We start from the raw sequence: 20,473 nt of genomic DNA, 5'->3' as shown, positions 1-20,473 counted from the left end.
AATCCTGCTCAGAGGCACTTCTGAAGTTTAAAAAAAATCCCAGCGACTCTAACTGTGTCACAGAGTTGTGGCCATATTTGTGTTTATCTTATACCAGACGATATCATCATCATCATCATCATCATCATCATCATCCTCATCATCATCATCGCTCTGGGCCACGGGCTCAGTTCCCACAAAACTGAAACATTCCAGAACGCTGCTGAACGACTGTTCCCATGGATCTGAGAACGTTCCATGGAGCACCAGCAGATAATCACTAGAAACACACTCTTTATATTTCCATTAAATTGATTTTGATTTAAATTAGGTGATTATGTAAATAAACATGAGAAAACACAGAAATATAAATAAGTCTATATTTTCTCTGACACCTCATCCTTCACCGAGTTCACTGTAAATCTGTTTTAGTTTAATCTTACGAAGCAACTCAAGATGAAAACAGACGTCCCATTAAAAACTGAACTCTCACCTCTTACAGATTAATCATTTGATTTGTTGAATTAAAAAGAAAAAATGTGGTTAAAGAGACTCGTGTGTTGTATGTTTTTAATATGTGCTGAAGAGTAGAGACGTGTCAGGAGATTATATGTGCTTTATACGAGAGTGTGCATTAAGATAACACACTGTGTGTGTGTGTGTGTGTGTGTGTGTGTGTGTGTGTGTGTGTGTGTGTGTGTGTGTGTGTGTGTGTGTGTGTGTGTGTTATATAACTGCAGCCTGTTCTCATGAGGTCTGTTGTTTTAATCCTCGAGGGCGACAGCAGCACGACCCAGCTCATAACCCGACCTTCAGCACACACACACACACACACACACACACACACACACACACACACACACACACACACACACACACACACACACACACACACACACACACACACACACAACCTCAGCTTTAGAATCACACATCAGCTTTCAACATTACTTTAACAGATTTAAATTTAAGAAGCGAGTGTGAGTGTATTTCTCGGATGTGACCATTAGACCCCCCCCCCCCCCCCCCCCCCCCCCCCCCCCGATATTTGTGTCTGTGTGAGAATGTGTTCTAAAGATTGTGTCTTAATTAATTTGTGTCTCTTCCTCAGGACTCGTAATTTGTCTGGTGGTTCTCCCAGACCTCGACACGCCAAGAAGATTCACTTCATCAAAAACATGAAACAGTACGACACGAGAGGCAGCAGGTGAGACACACACACACACACACACACACACACACACACACACACACACACACACACACACACACACACACACACACACTCACACACTCACTCACTCACTCACTCACTCACACTTTTGTATGGAGGTATGTATGAAGTGTGTATTGGGTGTGTAGTAATAAAGTACATTAAGGTGACAGTTACACACATTGTTAGTCAGCCCCCCCTGCTGGTCACAGTGTGTTACAGAACAACAGTGACATCAGGATGAAGGACTCAGTCTTTAGGTGTGAACATGAAAAAAGAGCGGCCTCTTCAACTATAGAAAATAAACGAGTGTTCACCGTCAAACATTTTGTCCAGACAAGTTTTTTTGTCGATTCCTGATTGAATCTTGTTGTCGGGGGCAACGGCTCCTGCCTTGATTCCTCTCCTGAAAGGTGTTTGTGCTGAGGAACGACAGAGAGCGACGCGTGGTCTGTGTCCCCGGCCCCGGTGGTGTCTGTGTCCCCGGCCCCGGTGGCGTCTGTGTCCCCGGCCCCGGTGGCGTCTGTGTCCCCGGCCCCGGTGGCGTCTGTGTCCCCATCCCCGGTGGTGTGTGTGTCCCCGGCCCCGGTGGTGTGTGTGTCCCCGGCCCCGGTGGCGTCTGTGTCCCCATCCCCGGTGGTGTGTGTGTCCCCGGCCCCGGTGGCATCTGTCTGTGTCCCCGGCCCCGGTGGTGTGTGTGTCCCCAGCCCCGGGAGTCCCGCCTCCCAGCAAATCCCAACTTTGTCTCGCAATTAAAAAGCTGTTCTTCTCGCACTGATTCTCCTCCTTCAACAAGTTCAGTGGTTTTTAATCGTTCTGACAAACAAACAAAAGACAAACGCAGATGAAAACAAAAGTTCTTGGTGAAGGTGAAAATGTTCGAGGCACGAGAATGTTTGTCTTGTTTCTGTAGCTCAGTAGGTCAGAGGTTCAGATCCCAGTGGGAATGTTGTGTGTTTTTATGGAACGATGAGCAGGATGACTGAGAATCTTCACAGATGTAATGAAGGAAAATAATAAGAATAATAATTCAGAATAATGAGTTCATATGAAACGTGATGTAATGAATGGTGGAGTGACAGCAACAGAACTGAGTCACGTTTCCAACTTATCTGCTGTTTCCACTCAACTCTCTGGGGACTTCCTGCTCCTGACTTTCCCATGCACCAGTGTGTGTGTGTAAACATGTGTGTGTGTGTGTGTATGTACGTGTGTGTGTGTACATGTGTGTACGTGTGTGTGCGTGTGTGTGTGTGTACATGTGTGTACATGTGTGTACATGTGTGTGTGTCTCTAAGTGGTTAAAGGTTGAGTTGGGTCCTTTTTAAAATGGAGCCTCTGTTTCAGCAGGGTCATGTGTGTGAATCACTGTCTGGGGACATTTCGTCTTCATTTATTTGACTTTCTAAACAGACGATGACGATGAAGACAATATGTCTTAAAGATAATGTCCTGTAGGCGGACGTAGAAGAGCAGTGCAGAGTGATATGAAATAAATCTGATGAAATCAAATCCCCTGGTAGAAATACTCTGTAGTTAATTACTCGTTACCAGCAGGTGAGAAAAGGATTTAAATTCAAAGTTAAAGAACGTCTCAGTAAAAGTGACACAAACAAAATCCATCAGTTCTCTGAGCCACGTTCCATTTCTCTAATAAAGTTAGTGGTGATCAGACGCCTGTTGATGAAGGTTCATGTCTCATCTGTGTGTTTCTAATGTTTTAATCTTTTATTTTCTCATATTTGTCAGAAGATGTGACGTCACTGCTGAAGGACGAGTTCATAAAGTCTCTCTCTCTCTCTCTCTCTCTCTCTCTCCCTGTGTCTCTTCTTCCTGTCGAGATAATGACTGTAAACATTTTCCTCTCAGACACGACGCAGGGAATCAGCGCTGTTCTGCAGGGATTCACTCTCCTGACACACACACAGACACACACACACAGACACACACACACACACACAGACACACACACAGACACACACACACACACACACACACACACACACACTCTGGTTCCAATTAGTCCTCATATGACAACATGATATCATAACAATATACCGTGTTGGGCTGGAACGCTCAGGTCGTGTGTGTCTGTTGCCAAAACAATTCAATGAAATGTTCTTTTTTAAAATAGTTTGACAGTTGTCCTCCAGCTTTGATCTTCTGGACTCAGACTGGGACGTACATGTCCTGTGACTTAACTCTCATCAGCGTGAACCTGAAAACGTATTTTAGATTCTCACCTGAAACCAGCATCAACATTTAGCTCAGTGACGATTAAAATGGTTAAAATTAGTTCACTCTGTTGTGTTGTTGTTTCAGGATCGTGCTGATCTGTGCTAAGAAGTCTCTGTGCGCTGCCTTCTCTGTTCTTCCCTACGGAGAGAGCTTCTACCTCAGGTCAGGAAAACACGTCCTTCTATCTTAGTGAGGACACTAACTTCACAGATAGAGTCAAACCTCAAACACCTTTTGATCTCACATAAATATCAGTCGTTTAAATATGATTGTCTTCATGATGAAATCAGTGACAATGCTCAAAAGGTTTCATCTGGATCAGAAGTGAGATCTGGATCAGGATCCAGATCTCACTTCTGCTCTGATCCAGAAAACATCGTTTCTCTGTAAGAATCCTGCTGAGAAACAGAGGTGACAACATCTGGAGCTAACGATGGTCCCAGGGACTGATTTCAGAGAACAGATGTTCAAAGAACAGATGTTCAGTCCTGCAGCAGTGACTGACGACATCATGTGTGTCTGTTGCTGTAGTGACCCGACATTAAACCACCCGAGGAGGAGACACTCATCTGGAAACATCTCCAACACCCTGGAGATGCTCCCGGGACTCGAGGGCTTCCAGCTGGAGACGTACGGCCGGGTAAATAAACCAAGTCTCACACACACACACACACACACACACACATGCAGATGATATGATTCCAGCCGCATTAGGTGCTAATCTAATCCTCTCTCCATCTCAGTCGGTGTCGTACGCCCAGTTCCTGCACTCCACTAATGCTCTGGTGAGGCAGAAGCCGTCGTCAGTCAGTGACCTGACACTGCAGATCCCCGTGTCCAGGAGCACGCACAGCATGACGGGCCGAGCTCATCCTCCGAGCAGGCTGAACAGCGCCGTGGGACTGGACTTGGGTAACACTCTGAAAACACTGGAATTCAAATATCTGGTCGACCTCAAAGCTGCTCTTACTTTGTGATATGTCACGTGTTTTATAACTGAATTAAACAAACACACACGTGCATGAAGTTTAATTCCAACAGGCTCCGTCACTGTCAAAGATGTGAACGTTTACTCGTGTGTTCAAATATAAAGACTTATTATGTGTGTGTGTGTGTCTGTGCGTGTGCATGTGTGTGTTCAGGTCTCGACGATGTGACCGACTACGACCCTAACCTCCTCAGCGACCACCAGTGGCCTTGTGGGAAACACAAGCGGGTGCTGATCTTTGCTTCCTACATGGTAACAAGCTGCTCTGTTACTGCAAATATCCTCAAATCACAGTTTGTCTCATCGATGTCAACAAGCAACAACGTCCTCTGTCCTAAACTCAGAGACAAACTACTAGAGACACTTTCTGAGCAGTAACTGAAGCTCAGAGTCACATGTGAGGATCCGTCTCCAGGACACGAGGACAATAGATGCTGATGAACTGAAGACATCAACAGATTCTCTACATTAGAAGAAACAGTTTAACTTCCTGTTTAAAGTATTTGTACATGAGGACATGTCTGATAGAGATGAAGGAGCAGACACATGAACTGAGGAGTTACTGATGAAGATGAGGGGACATGTTGTAAATCAAGTCACACACACTCGTAGATATCAGAGGGAATTCAGTGAAAAAAAAGTGTACAGTGTGTGTGTGAGGTTCATTTACATTCACTGACAATTGTTTGACTTGTAAATGTTTCTGCTTTGACTGTAAATCTCTTCTCTCCTCTGTTTATACATTCTCCTCCTCCTCCGCTCCTTCTCTTCTCTCTGTGTTCCATCAGACCACAGTTATCGAATATGTCAAACCGTCGGACCTGAAGAAAGACATGAACGAGACCTTCAAGGAGAAGTTTCCTCACATTAAACTCACGCTCAGTAAAATACGCAGGTATTTGGATGGAAGTAAAAGAGTTTGAACGTTCTGTGTTTGTGTTCCACATGAGAACGTGTGTTTGTGTCTGTCAGTCTGAAGAGGGAGATGAGAGTCATGGGGGAGGACTGCGGCCTGCAGCCCGTCACCGTCGCCATGGCGTTTGTCTACTTTGAGAAGCTGGTGCTGCAGGGTCGACTCAATAAACAGAACAGGTACCGTCATAAACACCAGATTTATCAGCTGAGTCTGAGACCAGCTTTGATTTGAGACAATGACAGAGGAGCTACATTAGCATTAGCATGACATGGCTCGAAGAGGCTTTGATGTTTTGACTGGATATCTTCCTTTGATTGGACCTGTGGTCACATGAATCAAACTCACTGTTACAGGAAGCTGGTGTCGGCTGCCTGCATCCTATTGGCTGCTAAGATCAGCAGTGACCTGAAGAAACAGGAAGTCAAACACCTCATCGATGTAAGTGTGAGACACACACACACACACACACACACACACATACCCCATCTTCCTCTTCATCTTCTTGTTCCTTTTCTTCTCCATCTTCTTGTTGTTGTTCTTCATCTTCCTCTTCCTAATCTTCTCCTTCCTCTTCCTTACCTTCATCTTCTTCTCCTTCCTCTTCCTCTTCCTCCATCTTCCTATTTCTCTTCTTCCATCTTCTCCTTTTTCATCCTCTCCTTCCTCCATCTTCTTCTTTCTCTTCTTCCTCCATCTTCTTCTTCTCCATCTTCTTCCTCCATCTTCTTATTCCTCTTCTTATTCTATCTTCTCCTTCTTCATCTTCTCCATCTTCTCATTCTTCGTCTTCTTCTTCCTCCATCTTCTCCTTCCGATTCTTTCTGTTCTTCCTCTTCTTCCATCTTCTCCTTCCTAATCTTCTCCTTCCTAATCTTCTCCATCTTCTCCTTTCTCTTCTTCCTCCATCTTCTTCTGTCTGTTCTTCCTCCATCTTCGTCTTATCCATCTTCTTCCTCCATCTTCTTCTGTCTGTTCTTCCTCCATCTTCTTATTTCTCATCTTCTTCTTCTGTCTTTGCAGAAGCTGGAGGAGCGTTTCAGGATCAGCAGGAGGGAGCTGATCTTCTTTGAGTTCACCATCCTGGTCGCCCTGGAGATGGCGCTGTACCTCCCTGAGAGCAAAGTGCTGCCACATTACAGACGCCTGGTGCAGCAGCAGCAGTTGTAGCAGTGCCAGGCTCATGAGCACTGCGGCACACCACTCCCTCCATTTTCATCTCCAGTGTTAGAGTAGGATCGTAACGATGCCTGGCTCAAAGGCTCTGAGGAAGCCCTCTCCTCCCTGCTCTTGATGCAGACACTGGTGGGACAGCTGGTCTGGTGATGCCTGGCTCAACGGACCAGAGAGCTGCATCGTTCTCTCCCTCCTTCAAACACCAAAGTGACGACACACTGTGAGCGCCACCTGCTTGTTTCTTTGACGTTTCTGTTTCTGAACAAACTCCGGCTGCACAGATTTGAGTCCTGGAAGCTCAACACGACCGTTTTAAAATCTGACTTCAAACCAAACTAATACTGAAACTATTTTAGTTCCAAACTGAAAGATGAGATCGTTGAAGTCATGAATGTTGACTTGAGATTGTCCTCGAATACTTTTATTCAAGGAACAGGAAGTGAGTTCACAGTGAACGATCAGAACGACAAACACAACAGCTCTGATCAAATGAGATTTAATGTGACTCACATGTTGCAATAACGTTTAATGAAATGTCTCATCACTGCAGCGGAGGAAAAAACTCCAGGTCAAAGTGTGTTCTAGTAAAAGTTTGTTCTCCGAAGAAAACTGAGAAAAGGAGACAAACGTAAACTTTACATCAAACTCAATCTTCGGCTCTGTGCTTGCACTCGTTCCAAACCTTGCACAGTTTGAATTGTTGTCTTGGGCATTATCAGACGTTTAAAGACGAAGTATTCACTGAGTGAAGAAAAATCAGATCAATCAAAATAAAAACACTTGATTTTTTTTATTCTGTGCTGCTTATTTTGAAACATGGTTGTAAAACAGTTCAAAAAACGAATGATAGAATATTACGGAGTATCGGTGAATCAAAACGTAACAGTTCAGGTAGAAATAGAAGAAAGTCGTCATTTGTCTTTCACTCCAATATTTGTTCTGTTTCCACGATGAACATTTAACTGATTAGAAACATGAGGAACATTTTACCTGGATCATTATAAAAATTATGCATTTTCCTGCTGGAGGAAACAGTCTGTTGTTTTTACACTTTGCCTTCTTGCTTCACAATCCTTTATTTTATCACTAAGTAACGAGTAATAATATTTTTTGATATTTGAAGTATCTTATTGTATTCTTGTATATTGACCGAGTCACTGAAATATATTTATTACTTTTAATCCTTGAGGTGAAGAACCGTGTTTTGTCAAACAGCTGTGATGCATCGTTTCTCATCAATGTTCTTCCTCAGAGCTTTTTATTCTCTGCTGTGATAAAGGGACGGTGTCACTCTGGAGTGTGAACTCTGCTTAGTGACCCAGGTTTCCGTTGTTTTGTTTCCAGAAGCTTGAAGCTCAGGTCTCATTCAGGTTTCGTTATTTTTAAATACTTAAAAAATTATTCTCCCGACTGGAACGATCATCTGCCGTCATGTCATGTGTTTCAAGATCGTGTGACAAGAGGAAAGAGATGTTCAGATGTGTCCAGCTTTTAGAAAATAACTGTTTAATTCAAATGTACACCAAATCACACACACCCATAAATATCAGTCTGATTGTTTTCATCGTGAATTATTCTGAGAAATCAAAGAAATATAAAAACAGTTAATGTTAAAGAAAGCAATAAGAAGTCTGCTCCTTTTTCTGGAAATCTGCTTTGTGGTTTTTTTGTGATCCTGCTGCCAAAAAACCAAAGAGGAGCAGGAAGATGAAATGTTTGCTTACGGTAAAAATTCCCCGAAATAAATGTGAAGTGAAAAAAGAAAGTTACTTCTTTTTAAAATTAGAATTTTCTGGAGTCATTAACTTTAATGCAGCTGCTGTTTTCCTGTAATTCCAGAATTATGAATTCAAGAAGCTTTTTCTTTTATTATCTGTAAAACTTCAGAATTTACATGACGCAGATGTTTTGTATCAATCTGGATTAAATCACTTTAACAATGTGTCAATAATTTAAACCTGAAAAAACCTAATGCGGGCTTGAGCTTACCTTTTGGTTCCATGCAGAGTTTGTTCAGTTTGTTCCTCCAAAGTTTAACTGGAGGGCTCGTTTGTGTACAATCCACCAGAGGAAAAGGGATTCTGGGTGTTTTGATCAAAAGTAGAAACAGCACATGATCTTCCAAAGTCTCTTCTCTACATTAGAGATTAGTGATATTGATTCTATGCAGCTTTGATTCTGATCAGCTGATCATCGTCCTGTGGTTTTACCTCTAATGTGCCACAGATTCTCCTTTATTTAAATATCACGTTTTTTCTTTTGTACCAACTCATTATTTTTGACTTTTCGAGCACTGTGAGGCTGTAAAGGGAAATATTTACCAGTTTGTCTTCATTTATATTATTATCTTCTTTTTAATTTATAAGTTCAATAGATTTTTGTATGGTGGTTTTTATATTAACTGGACTGGATGCAGTTGTTTTAAACACGTGACCCTGATGAATATAAAATAAACAGGAATATGTTCAAATGAATTTTATTTTGTAGTAAGAATTTTATCATCAATATCAACCTGCTCACACAGTGACTGTCACACTGCAAGAATATTTATAGACCTGTTTTGTAAGGGATAAAGACCATAAACTGTATGAAATGTCAATGTTCAATTCATGTCAAATTTATTTTCAATAAAAATATGTCATTAACTGCTTCTAATGTGTGGAACATGATTTATTGAACTTTGAACCAGATCAAATGTGTAAATAAAAGGACTGCTGTTTATGCCTCAGTGCATGATGGGAGTTCTCCCAGCAGTCTCAACCTATGGTTCAGGACCTGATCCAGTGAAGTTACAGTTACTCTGAAGTTACAGTTACTCTGAAGTTACAGTTACCTTGAAGTTACGATACAGTAAAAGTTACCTTGAAGTTACAGTTACATTGAAGTTACAGTTACTCTGAAGTTACAGTTACCTTGAAGTTACGTTACAGTAAAAGTTACCTTGAAGTTACAGTTACAGTAAACGTTACCTTGAAGTTACAGTTACTCTGAAGTTACAGTTACAGTAAAAGTTACCTTGAAGTTACGTTACAGTGAAGTTACAGTTACAGTTACTCTGAAGTTACAGTTACCTTGAAGTTACAGTTACTCTGAAGTTACAGTTACCTTGAAGTTACGTTACAGTAAAAGTTACCTTGAAGTTACAGTTACTCTGAAGTTACAGTTACAGTAAAAGTTACCTTGAAGTTACAGTTACATTGAAGTTACAGTTACAGTTACTCTGAAGTTACAGTTACAGTTAACCTGAAGTTACAGTTACCTTGAGGTTACGTTACAGTAAAAGTTACCTTGAAGTTACAGTTACATTGAAGTTACAGTTACAGTTACTCTGAAGTTACAGTAAAAGTTACAGTAAAAGTTACCTTGAAGTAACAGTGAAGTTACAGTTACTCTGATGTTACAGTTACAGTGAAGTTACAGTTACAGTAAAAGTTACCTTGAAGTTACAGTTACCTTGAAGTTACGTTACAGTAAAAGATATCTTGAAGTTACAGTTACATTAAAGTTACAGTTACAGTAAACGTTACCTTGAAGTAACAGTTACAGTAAAAGTTACAGTTACAGTTAACCTGAAGTTACAGTTACCTTGAAGTTACGTTACAGTAAAAGTTACCTTGAAGTTACAGTGAAGTTACAGTTACAGTTACTCTGAAGTTACAGTTACAGTTAACCTGAAGTTACAGTTACCTTGAAGTTACAGTTACTCTGAAGTTACAGTTACAGTAAAAGTTACCTTGAGGTTACAGTTACATTGAAGTTACAGTTACTCTGAAGTTACAGTTACAGTTAACCTGAAGTTACAGTTACCTTGAGGTTACGTTACAGTAAAAGTTACCTTGAAGTTACAGTTACATTGAAGTTACAGTTACAGTTACTCTGAAGTTACAGTTACTCTGAAGTTACAGTTACAGTTAACCTGAAGTTACAGTTACCTTGAGGTTACGTTACAGTAAAAGTTACCTTGAAGTTACAGTTACATTGAAGTTACAGTTACAGTTACTCTGAAGTTACAGTAAAAGTTACCTTGAAGTTACAGTGAAGTTACAGTTACTCTGAAGGTACAGTTACAGTTAACCTCAAGTTACAGTTACCTTGAAGTTACAGTTACAGTGAAGTTACAGTTACAGTAAAAGTTACCTTGAAGTTACAGTTACCTTGAAGTTACGTTACAGTAAAAGATATCTTGAAGTTACAGTTACATTAAAGTTACAGTTACAGTTACAGTAAACGTTACCTTGAAATAACAGTTACAGTAAAAGTTACAGTTACAGTAAACCTGAAGTTACAGTTACCTTGAAGTTACGTTACAGTAAAAGATATCTTGAAGTTACAGTTACATTAAAGTTACAGTTACAGTTACAGTAAACGTTACCTTGAAATAACAGTTACAGTAAAAGTTACAGTTACAGTAAACCTGAAGTTACAGTTACCTTGAAGTTACAGTTACAGTGAAGTTACAGTTACAGTAAAAGTTACCTTGAAGTTACAGTGAAGTTACAGTTACTCTGAAGGTACAGTTACAGTTAACCTCAAGTTACAGTTACCTTGAAGTTACAGTTACAGTGAAGTTACAGTTACAGTAAAAGTTACCTTGAAGTTACAGTGAAGTTACAGTTACTCTGAAGGTACAGTTACAGTTAACCTCAAGTTACAGTTACCTTGAAGTTACAGTTACAGTGAAGTTACAGTTACAGTAAAAGTTACCTTGAAGTTACAGTTACCTTGAAGTTACGTTACAGTAAAAGATATCTTGAAGTTACAGTTACATTAAAGTTACAGTTACAGTTACAGTAAACGTTACCTTGAAATAACAGTTACAGTAAAAGTTACAGTTACAGTAAACCTGAAGTTACAGTTACCTTGAAGTTACGTTACAGTAAAAGTTACCTTGAAGTTACAGTTACAGTGAAGTTACAGTTACAGTTACTCTGAAGTTACAGTTACAGTTAACCTGAAGTTACAGTTACCTTGAAGTTACAGTTACTCTGAAGTTACAGTTACAGTTAACCTGAAGTTACAGTTACCTTGAAGTTACAGTTACAGTAAAAGTTACCTTGAAGTTACAGTTACATGAAAGTTACAGTTACAGTAAACGTTACCTTGAAGTAACAGTTACAGTTACTCTGAAGTTACAGTTACCTTGAAGTTACGTTACAGTAAAAGTTACCTTGAAGTTACAGTTACATTGAAGTTACAGTTACAGTTACTCTGAAGTTACAGTTACAGTTAACCTGAAGTTACAGTTACCTTGAAGTTACAGTTACAGTGAAGTTACAGTTACCTTGAAGTTACAGTTACATTGAAGTTACAGTTACAGTTACTCTGAAGTTACAGTTACAGTTAACCTGAAGTTACAGTTACCTTGAAGTTACAGTTACCTTGAAGTTACAGTTACCTTGAAGTTACGTTACAGTAAAAGTTACCTTGAAGTTAAAGTTACAGTGAAGTTACAGTTACAGTAAAAGTTACCTTGAAGTTACCTTGAAGTTACAGTTACTCTGAAGTTACAGTTACAGTTACTTTACTCTGAAGTTACAGTTACAGTAAAAGTTACCTTGAAGTTACAGTTACATTGAAGTTACGTTACAGTAAAAGTTACCTTGAAGTTACAGTTACAGTGAAGTTACAGTTACAGTGAAAGTTACCTTGAAGTTACAGTTACATTAAAGTTACAGTTACAGTTACAGTAAACGTTACCTTGAAGTAACAGTTACAGTAAAAGTTACAGTTACAGTTACTCTGAAGTTACAGTTACAGTTAACCTGAAGTTACAGTTACCTTGAAGTTACAGTTACAGTAAAAGTTACCTTGAAGTTACGTTACAGTAAAAGATATCTTGAAGTTACAGTTACATTAAAGTTACAGTTACAGTTACAGTAAACGTTACCTTGAAGTAACAGTTACAGTTACTCTGAAGTTACAGTTACCTTGAAGTTACGTTACAGTAAAAGTTACCTTGAAGTTACAGTTACAGTTACTCTGAAGTTACAGTTACAGTTATCCTGAAGTTACAGTTACCTTGAAGTTACGTTACAGTAAACGTTACCTTGAAGTTACAGTTACTCTGAAGTTACAGTTACCTTGAAGTTACGTTACAGTAAACGTTACCTTGAAGTTACAGTTACTCTGAAGTTACAGTTACCTTGAAGTTACGTTACAGTTAAATTACCTTGAAGTTACAGTTACTCTGAAGTTACAGTTACAGTAAAAGTTACCTTGAAGTTACGTTACAGTAAAAGTTACCTTGAAGTAACAGTTACCTTGAAGTTACCTTGAAGTTACAGTTACATTGAAGTTACAGTTACTCTGAAGTTACAGTTACAGTTAACCTGAAGTTACAGTTACCTTGAAGTAACAGTTACCTTGAAGTTACAGTTACAGTAAAAGTTACCTTGAAGTTACGTTACAGTAAAAGATATCTTGAAGTTACAGTTACATTAAAGTTACAGTTACAGTTACAGTAAACGTTACCTTGAAGTAACAGTTACAGTTACTCTGAAGTTACAGTTACCTTGAAGTTACGTTACAGTAAAAGTTACCTTGAAGTTACAGTTACATTGAAGTTACAGTTACAGTTACTCTGAAGTTACAGTTACAGTTAACCTGAAGTTACAGTTACAGTGAAGTTACAGTTACCTTGAAGTTACGTTACAGTAAAAGTTACCTTGAAGTTACAGTTACCTTGAAGTTACGTTACAGTAAAAGTTACCTTGAAGTTACAGTTACCTTGAAGTTACGTTACAGTAAAAGTTACCTTGAAGTTACAGTTACAGTGAAGTTACAGTAAAAGTTACTTTGAAGTTACAGTTACAGTGAAGTTACAGTTACAGTGAAAGTTACCTTGAAGTTAAATGTTAAATGTTAAATCTAAATCTAAATGTTACATTTAAATCTAAATCTAAATGTGCAATCTAAATGTTAAATGTTAAATCTAAATCTGAATCTAAATCTAAATCTAAATCTAAATCTAAATGTTAAATATAAATCTGAATCTGAATCTGAATCTGATTCTAAATCTAAATGTTAAATCTAAATGTTAAATCTGAATCTAAATGTTAAATCTGAATCTAAATCTAAATGTTATATCTAAATCTAAATGTTAAATCTTAATCTAAATCTAAATGTTAAATCTAAATGTAAATGTTAAATCTGAATCTAAATCTAAATCTGAATGTTAAATCTAAATGTTAAATCTGAATCTAAAGCTAAATGTTAAATCTAAGCCTAAATGTTAAATCTAAATGTTAAATCTGAATCTAAATCTAAATGTTAAATCTAAATGTTAAATCTAAATGTTAAACCTAAATGTTAAATCTAAATGTTAAATATGAATCTAAACTAAATGTTAAATCTAAATGTTAAATCTAAATGTTAAATCTAAATGTTAAATCTAAACCTAAATGTTAAATCTAAAGGTTAAATCTAAAGGTTAAATCTAAATGTTAAATCTAAATGTTAAATCTAAATGTTTCGGGTGAAACTAAATATTTAACTAATATGCAAATTCAAATGCTGGTAACAGGAAGAACCAAAATAAAAGCTCGAGGAGGTCAGAGTGTGTTTATAGTGGCAAATAACGAATAAAACCCATCTTATCCGGGGAAATGGACTCTTGGACATGATATATCGTGTTAATAACTACATAAAATAACAAACACGTTTGGAGAAACTTTATTTGAAGAGTACTTTGAGTTGTTAGTGTCACTTTTATGAAGAATGCGGGACTTATGACCTGTAGCCACTATAGCCAGCCACAAGCTTTTATTTTGGTACTTCCTGTTACCGGCATTTGAATTTGCATATTAGTTAAATATTTAGTTTCACCCGAAACATTTAGATTTAACATTTAGATTTAGATTTAGCATTGAGATTTAACATTTAGATTTTGATTTAGCATTGAGATTTAGCATTTAGATTTAGATTTAGCAATGAGATTTAACATAATTAGGTTTAGATTTAGATTTAACATTTAGATTTAGATTTAGATTTAGCGTTTAGATTTAACATTTAGATTTAGATTTAGATTTAAATTTAACATTTAGCTTTAGATTTAGCATTGAGATTTAACATTTAGATTTAGATTTAGCATTGAGATTTAACATTTAGATTTAGATTTAGATTTAACATTTAGCATTTAGCATTTAGATTTAGATTTAGATTTAGATTTAAATTTAACATTTAGATTAAGATTTAACATTTAAGTGTAACATTTAACATTTGGATTTAAATATTTAAAATATCTCTAAGTTGACAAATATTGTTGTAAATGTGCAAAAAAGTGACTCTCAAAAATTCACACCAGTTTTTTAAAGATGGTTTGAAGCTAAATGTGACAAAATGTTGCTGTTATTTTCAGCGTGAGCTGCTTAACAAACTGCACCCCATAGTTACAGTTACCTTGAAGTTACCTTACAGTAAAAGTTACCTTGAGGTTACAGTTACACTGAAGTTACAGTTACAGTTAACCTGAAGTTACAGTTACAGTTACCTTGAAGTTACGTTACAGTAAAAGTTACCTTGAAGTTACGTTACAGTAAAAGTTACCTTGAAGTAACAGTTACAGTAAAAGTTACCTCCAAGTTACAGTTACTCTGAAGTTACAGTTACTCTTAAGTTACAGTTACACTGAAGTTACAGTTAACCTGAAGTTACAGTTACACTGAAGTTACAGTTACTCTGAAGTTACAGTTACAGTTACCTTGAAGTTACCTTACAGTAAAAGTTACCTTGAGGTTACAGTTACTCTGAAGTTACAGTTAACCTGAAGTTAGTTACCTTGAAGTTACGTTACAGTAAAAGTTACCTTGAAGTTACGTTACAGTAAAAGTTACCTTGAAGTAACAGTAAAAGTTACTTTGAAGTTACAGTTACCTTGAAGTTACAGTTACTGTGAAGTTACAGTAAAAGTAACCTTGAAGTTACAGTAACAGTTACCTCCAAGTTACAGTTACAGTAAAAGTTATCTTGAAGTTACAGTTACCTTGAAGTTACAGTTACAGTAAAAGTTACCTTGAAGTTACAGTTACTCTGAAGTTAGTTAACCTGAAGTTACAGTTACTCTGAAGTTACAGTTACAGTAAAAGTTATCTTGAGGTTAAAGTTACCTTGAAGTTACAGTTACAGTAAAAGTTACCTTGAAGTTACAGTTACTCTGAAGTTACAGTTACAGTAAAAGTTATCTTGAGGTTAAAGTTACCTTAAAGTTACAGTTACAGTAAAAGTTACCTTGAAGTTACAGTTACTCTGAAGTTACAGTTACAGTAAAAGTTATCTTGAGGTTAAAGTTACCTTGAAGTTACAGTTACTCTGAAGTTACAGTTAACCTGAAGTTACAGTTACTCTGAAGTTACAGTAAAAGTTATCTTGAGGTTAAAGTTACCTTGAAGTTAAGTTACCCTGAAGCTACAGTTACAGTAGCAGTTAGAGTAACAGTTAAAATAACAGAGTATCAGTTAACCTGAAGTTACAGTAAAGTATTTAAATCATTAATTGCGACATGAGGAAAATATTAAATCCTCCTTCCATCGCCTCCCTCCTCCTCATGATGACATCACGATGTGTTGAGCGTTTCAGTTGTAGTTTACGTTGCAGGTGACTGCAGTTTCTCGCAGCTTTCAGGAGAGTTTGAGGTGTGAGCTGTCGCTGTGGATGCTGGGAAAGATTCTGAGGAAGGTTCCAGTCTGGTGTCGAAGAAGATGAAGCTGAGAAACAATCACAAATCAACGTATACACACACACACACATTTCCGTTTCCGTCTCCACACGACTGTTCTGTTGTTCAAGTGTTGATCATCATGTTTGGTTTAATTAGTAATCGATGATATTCAAAGAGGCGGAGACGTCATGATTGACAGCTGACACTGACTCAGGATGTTTTCTCATCACAGCTTCGATGTCACCGAACAAAGAAATTCACAAAAACAGGCACCAACTGTTCGTTCATTTTGTTTGAGACAATTTCCTGTTTTGTCTCAGGTTGAATTCCCCAGGGACAAAAAAAAATTCAAATTTGAATGAAAATAAATCTATTAAAGTCTAAATACGACAAAAGGAAACTATATATAAAATCAGATAAATATATTAAATGATTATTTCAGGAAAATCTGACATGAAACAGATAATAAATGTAAGTTACTAATTAAAACAAAAGAATTTGTGGAAACAACTTCTGCTGAGAAACTACAACTTTGAGCATGATGTCATGAAACCAAGCAAACCGTGAAAGATGAATAAAAATAACTGATGAGATGTAAAGAAATATGATGAAACATGTTCACTTCAAAAAATAGTTTTTTCAAAGAAAGTAAATAAAACAGAAAGAAGATGTGATGAACGTTTAAGTTTACAACTTATTCTTCAAACTGATTTATTTTAATCATCTAAACAATAAAGTCAAACATCAAAGTTAAACAAAATGTGAAGAAACTTTCCAAATACAAAAACAAGCAGGTCAGTGACCTCTGACCTCTAGAGTCAAACCAACACCTGAACCAAATTTAAAGAAGATTAAGAGACATATAAACTTTGCTTCTACATTTTTCACCATCTTGTTTTAAGTTGTAAAAAATGTTCGACTAATGATTTTAAAGAATCTGAGCACAAAACACTTTTCAGAATAAATGAAACAAATCAGTTTAATTCCAATAACATTAGAAAACTACACAAAGTACTGCACACACCCACCCCCCCACCACACACACACTCTCACACACTCACTCACACACACACACACACACACACACACACGCTCTCAAGGCTGCATGCGAATGGCTCCGTCCAGTCTGATGACCTCGCCGTTAATCATCGGGTTCTCAGCCAGTGATGTCACCAGGTGGGCAAACTCAGCGGGGTCTCCCAGGCGCGAGGGGAAGGGCACCTGACGGGCGAGAAACGAGCGCACCTTCTCTGGAAGACCGGCGAGGAGGGGCGTCGAAAACAGACCTGCAGGACGAGACGAGGGAACATGAAGGACCAACAACTAACTAACCAGCTGTACTTTCACTAACCAGCTGTACTTTCACTAACTAGCTGTACTTTCACTAACTAGCTGTATGTGAACTAACCAGCTGTACTTTCACTAACTAGCTGTACTTTCACTAACTAGCTGTACTTTCACTAACCAGCTGTACTTTCACTAACTAGCTGTATGTGAACTAACCAGCTGTACTTTCACTAACTAGCTGTACTTTCACTAACTAGCTGTACTTTCACTAACCAGCTGTACTTTCACTAACTAGCTGTATGTGAACTAACCAGCTGTACTTTCACTAACCAGATGTACGTTAACTAACCAGCTGTACTTTCACTAACCAGCTGTACTTTCACTAACCAGCTGTACTTTCACTAACTAGCTGTACTTTCACTAACTAGCTGTATGTGAACTAACCAGATGTAGGTTAACTAACCAGCTGTACTTTCACTAACCAGCTGTACTTTCACTAACTAGCTGTACTTTCACTAACTAGCTGTATGTGAACTAACCAGATGTAGGTTAACTAACCAGCTGTACTTTCACTAACCAGCTGTACTTTCACTAACCAGCTGTACGTGAACTAACTAGCTGTAGGTGAACTAACCAGGTGCGATGGTTATGACTCTGATGCCCATCGGTGCCAGGTCTCGTGCGATCGGCAGCGTCATCCCGACGATTCCTCCTTTAGACGCTGAATACGCAGCTTGTCCGACCTGCACATCAAAGAGTTCCATTATTATTTAATAATAACTTTGATCATTATTTAACTCCAACGACTATTTTATCAATGAACAACGTTTGTGATTTACAACAAACTTTAAGCCGATTTAACTTTACTGTTGTTCGAGTGTTTTGAAATCACCTGTCCATCAAACGCTGCCACGCTGGCCGTGTTGATGATGCAGCCTCGGTGTCCGTCAGCGTCCGGCTCGTTCTTTCCCATCTCACCGACGGCCAAACGGATCACATTAAAGGTTCCTGCGATATTAACCTGCAGAGAAAGACACGTCTCACACCATCGTCTGAGGACACGTGACTCATACTTGTTTTCATGTGTCGTACGTTGATGACGCGCTGGAAATCTTCCAGGCTGTGAGGACACTGCTTTTTAAAGTTGTACGTCTTCACAGCCACAGCGATGCCGGCGCAGTTAACGGCCAAATCCAGTTTCCCAAACTTCTCTCTGGCCAGAGACACGGCCGCCTGCACGTCCGCCTCCGACGTCACCTGGGAAACCACAGGGAACAAGCTGCTTTCACACCCGCACTGAACTCTGGGTAATCTCCTGAAATCTTCCAGAGCTTCTGTAAAGACCTGTAGAAAATGTCTGGACACTATTTTAAAGAGTGCCTCCTACTGAGCTGAGGATGTATTACACCTGCGGTTACAGCTGCAGTTTAATATAAATTCAAATGAATTGAATTCACAACAGAGCGAAAACAAACTGTCTGTTGTTGTTTGTGTCAGTGACTCATCTCTTCTTTTATAAGGTCAAATTATTTTTTAGTTCCTCGTGTTACTATTATTTCTACACTATTGTTATACTTTATGCACAAACACAAATCCCTTGTGTAAAGCTACTTGTCAATAAACTGTCTGAGCAGCTTTAGAAGGACAAGGACACATTTTACTGTCTCTGTTAGTATAACTGAAACTACAGGACATTTAAGATCCGTGGGAACATGTTTGACTCACGTCTGCAGGAGCGAAGACACATCGATCTCCCAGACTGGAGGCCAGAGCATGTCCATCAGAGGACGGCAGGTCCAGGACCACAGCGGACGCTCCGCTCTGCACCAGACGCTCCACGGTGGCTCGACCCAGACCAGACGCACCGCCCGTCACCAGGCCGACCATCCCCTGGACCACAGGGACGGTTATAGAAAATACAATATAAGCAATAATATATAAATACTTTATATTTACATACTTTATATTTACATACTTTATATTTACATACTTTATATTTACATACTTTATATTTAAATACTTTATATTTACATACGTTTGTTTACATACTTTATATTTACACACTTTATATTTAAATACTTTATATTTACATACTTTATATTTAAATAGTTTTTACATCAGGAGCAGCTCTTCTCTACAGAGGCAGCCATGTTTTTTACAGTAGCTCAGACTGAACAAACTAAACCTTACAGCTTCTCCTTTCTTGTCTCCTTTCCTAACTCCTTACAGCTTCTCCTTTCTTGTCTCCTTTCCTAACTCCTTACAGCTTCTCCTTTCTTGTCTCCTTCCCTACTTCCTTATACCTTCTTCTTTGTCTCCTTTCCTAACTCCTTACAGCTTCTCCTTTCTTGTCTCCTTTCCTAACTCCTTACAGCTTCTCCTTTCTTGTCTCCTTCCCTAACTCCTTATACCTTCTCCTTTCTTGTCTCCTTCCCTAATTCCTTACACCTTCTCCTTTCTTGTCTCCTTTCCTTACTCCTTACAGCTTCTCCTTTCTTGTCTCCTTCCCTAACTCCTTAGAGCTTCTCCTTTCTTGTCTCCTTCCCTAATTCCTTACACCTTCTCCTTTCTTGTCTCCTGTCCTAACTCCTTACAGCTTCTCCTTTCTTGTCTCCTTCCCTAACTCCTTACAGCTTCTCCTTTCTTGTCTCCTTTCCTAACTCCTTACAACTTCTCCTTTCCTGTCTCCTTTCCTAACTCCTTACACCTTCTCCTTCTCATCCTTCCTTGACCCTGTGATGAGGAGTCGTGTTAGGAAAGGAGATGACGTGCCTCAGTGAACAGTTTCCGGTAGGGGGCGCTGTGACGTGTTCGACACGTGTGAACTTTAGCGATTAAAAAACACGTTAACGCGTGAATCAACGCACGCGCTCGTTACGACTCTATCTCACGTATTCTCTGCATGAAGTGTGTGCGTGAAGCGTGTGCATGAAGCGTGTGCGTGAAGCGGACTCACCTTCACACACCGGATGTTCGCCATGTTGGATCTGCAGAGAAGAACCTGACGTCACAACAAAGATCGTT

At 38.6% G+C, this 20,473-nt stretch overlaps 2 protein-coding genes across 3 annotated transcripts in view; one reads left to right on the top strand and one right to left on the bottom strand.

Moving 5' to 3' along the window:
• cables2b (Cdk5 and Abl enzyme substrate 2b) overlaps window positions 1–9,157 on the top strand; it is a 19,147-nt gene extending 9,990 nt beyond the window's left edge. The window contains exons 2-10 of the mRNA XM_020108006.2: window positions 1,091–1,186; window positions 3,515–3,592; window positions 3,962–4,070; window positions 4,174–4,342; window positions 4,573–4,670; window positions 5,207–5,313; window positions 5,391–5,510; window positions 5,688–5,772; window positions 6,355–9,157. Coding sequence (XP_019963565.1) covers window positions 1,091–1,186; window positions 3,515–3,592; window positions 3,962–4,070; window positions 4,174–4,342; window positions 4,573–4,670; window positions 5,207–5,313; window positions 5,391–5,510; window positions 5,688–5,772; window positions 6,355–6,501 — 1,009 coding nt within the window. The 3' untranslated portion in view covers window positions 6,502–9,157. The remainder of the gene's footprint in view (window positions 1–1,090; window positions 1,187–3,514; window positions 3,593–3,961; window positions 4,071–4,173; window positions 4,343–4,572; window positions 4,671–5,206; window positions 5,314–5,390; window positions 5,511–5,687; window positions 5,773–6,354) is intronic.
• On the bottom strand, window positions 1,263–20,473 carry hsd17b10 (hydroxysteroid (17-beta) dehydrogenase 10). Of its 2 annotated transcripts, XM_069526904.1 has the most exons (7): window positions 20,406–20,473; window positions 19,175–19,339; window positions 18,542–18,706; window positions 18,342–18,470; window positions 18,084–18,192; window positions 17,238–17,448; window positions 1,263–1,277 (listed from the first exon to the last, which is right to left on the bottom strand). In XM_069526904.1, exons 1-6 carry the CDS (start codon window positions 20,427–20,429, stop codon window positions 17,258–17,260), a joined length of 783 nt encoding a protein of 260 aa, XP_069383005.1. In that variant the 5' UTR covers window positions 20,430–20,473; the 3' UTR covers window positions 1,263–1,277; window positions 17,238–17,257. The 2 variants fall into 2 exon arrangements, with proteins under 2 accessions (XP_069383005.1, XP_069383004.1); XM_069526903.1 differs by lacking the exon at window positions 1,263–1,277 and having other exon boundaries at window positions 16,843–17,448.

Source organism: Paralichthys olivaceus, chromosome 6, assembly GCF_024713975.1.
Source record: "Paralichthys olivaceus isolate ysfri-2021 chromosome 6, ASM2471397v2, whole genome shotgun sequence".
NCBI lineage: Eukaryota > Metazoa > Chordata > Actinopteri > Pleuronectiformes > Paralichthyidae > Paralichthys > Paralichthys olivaceus.
The sequence above is the reverse complement of the archived record's forward strand: the minus strand, read 5'-3'. Positions and strand labels throughout refer to the sequence as shown.

Excerpts from the sequence above, each read along its gene's own strand:
- hsd17b10 (XM_069526904.1), bottom strand. The coding sequence starts at position 20,429 with ATGGCGAACATCCGGTGTGTGAAG. Across the intron at positions 18,707-19,174 it reads GTGTCTTCGCTCCTGCAGAC|GTGACGTCGGAGGCGGACGT; the intron begins GTGAGTCAAACA and ends GTGGTTTCCCAG. Across the intron at positions 18,193-18,341 it reads TGGCAGCGTTTGATGGACAG|GTCGGACAAGCTGCGTATTC; the intron begins GTGATTTCAAAA and ends TTTGATGTGCAG.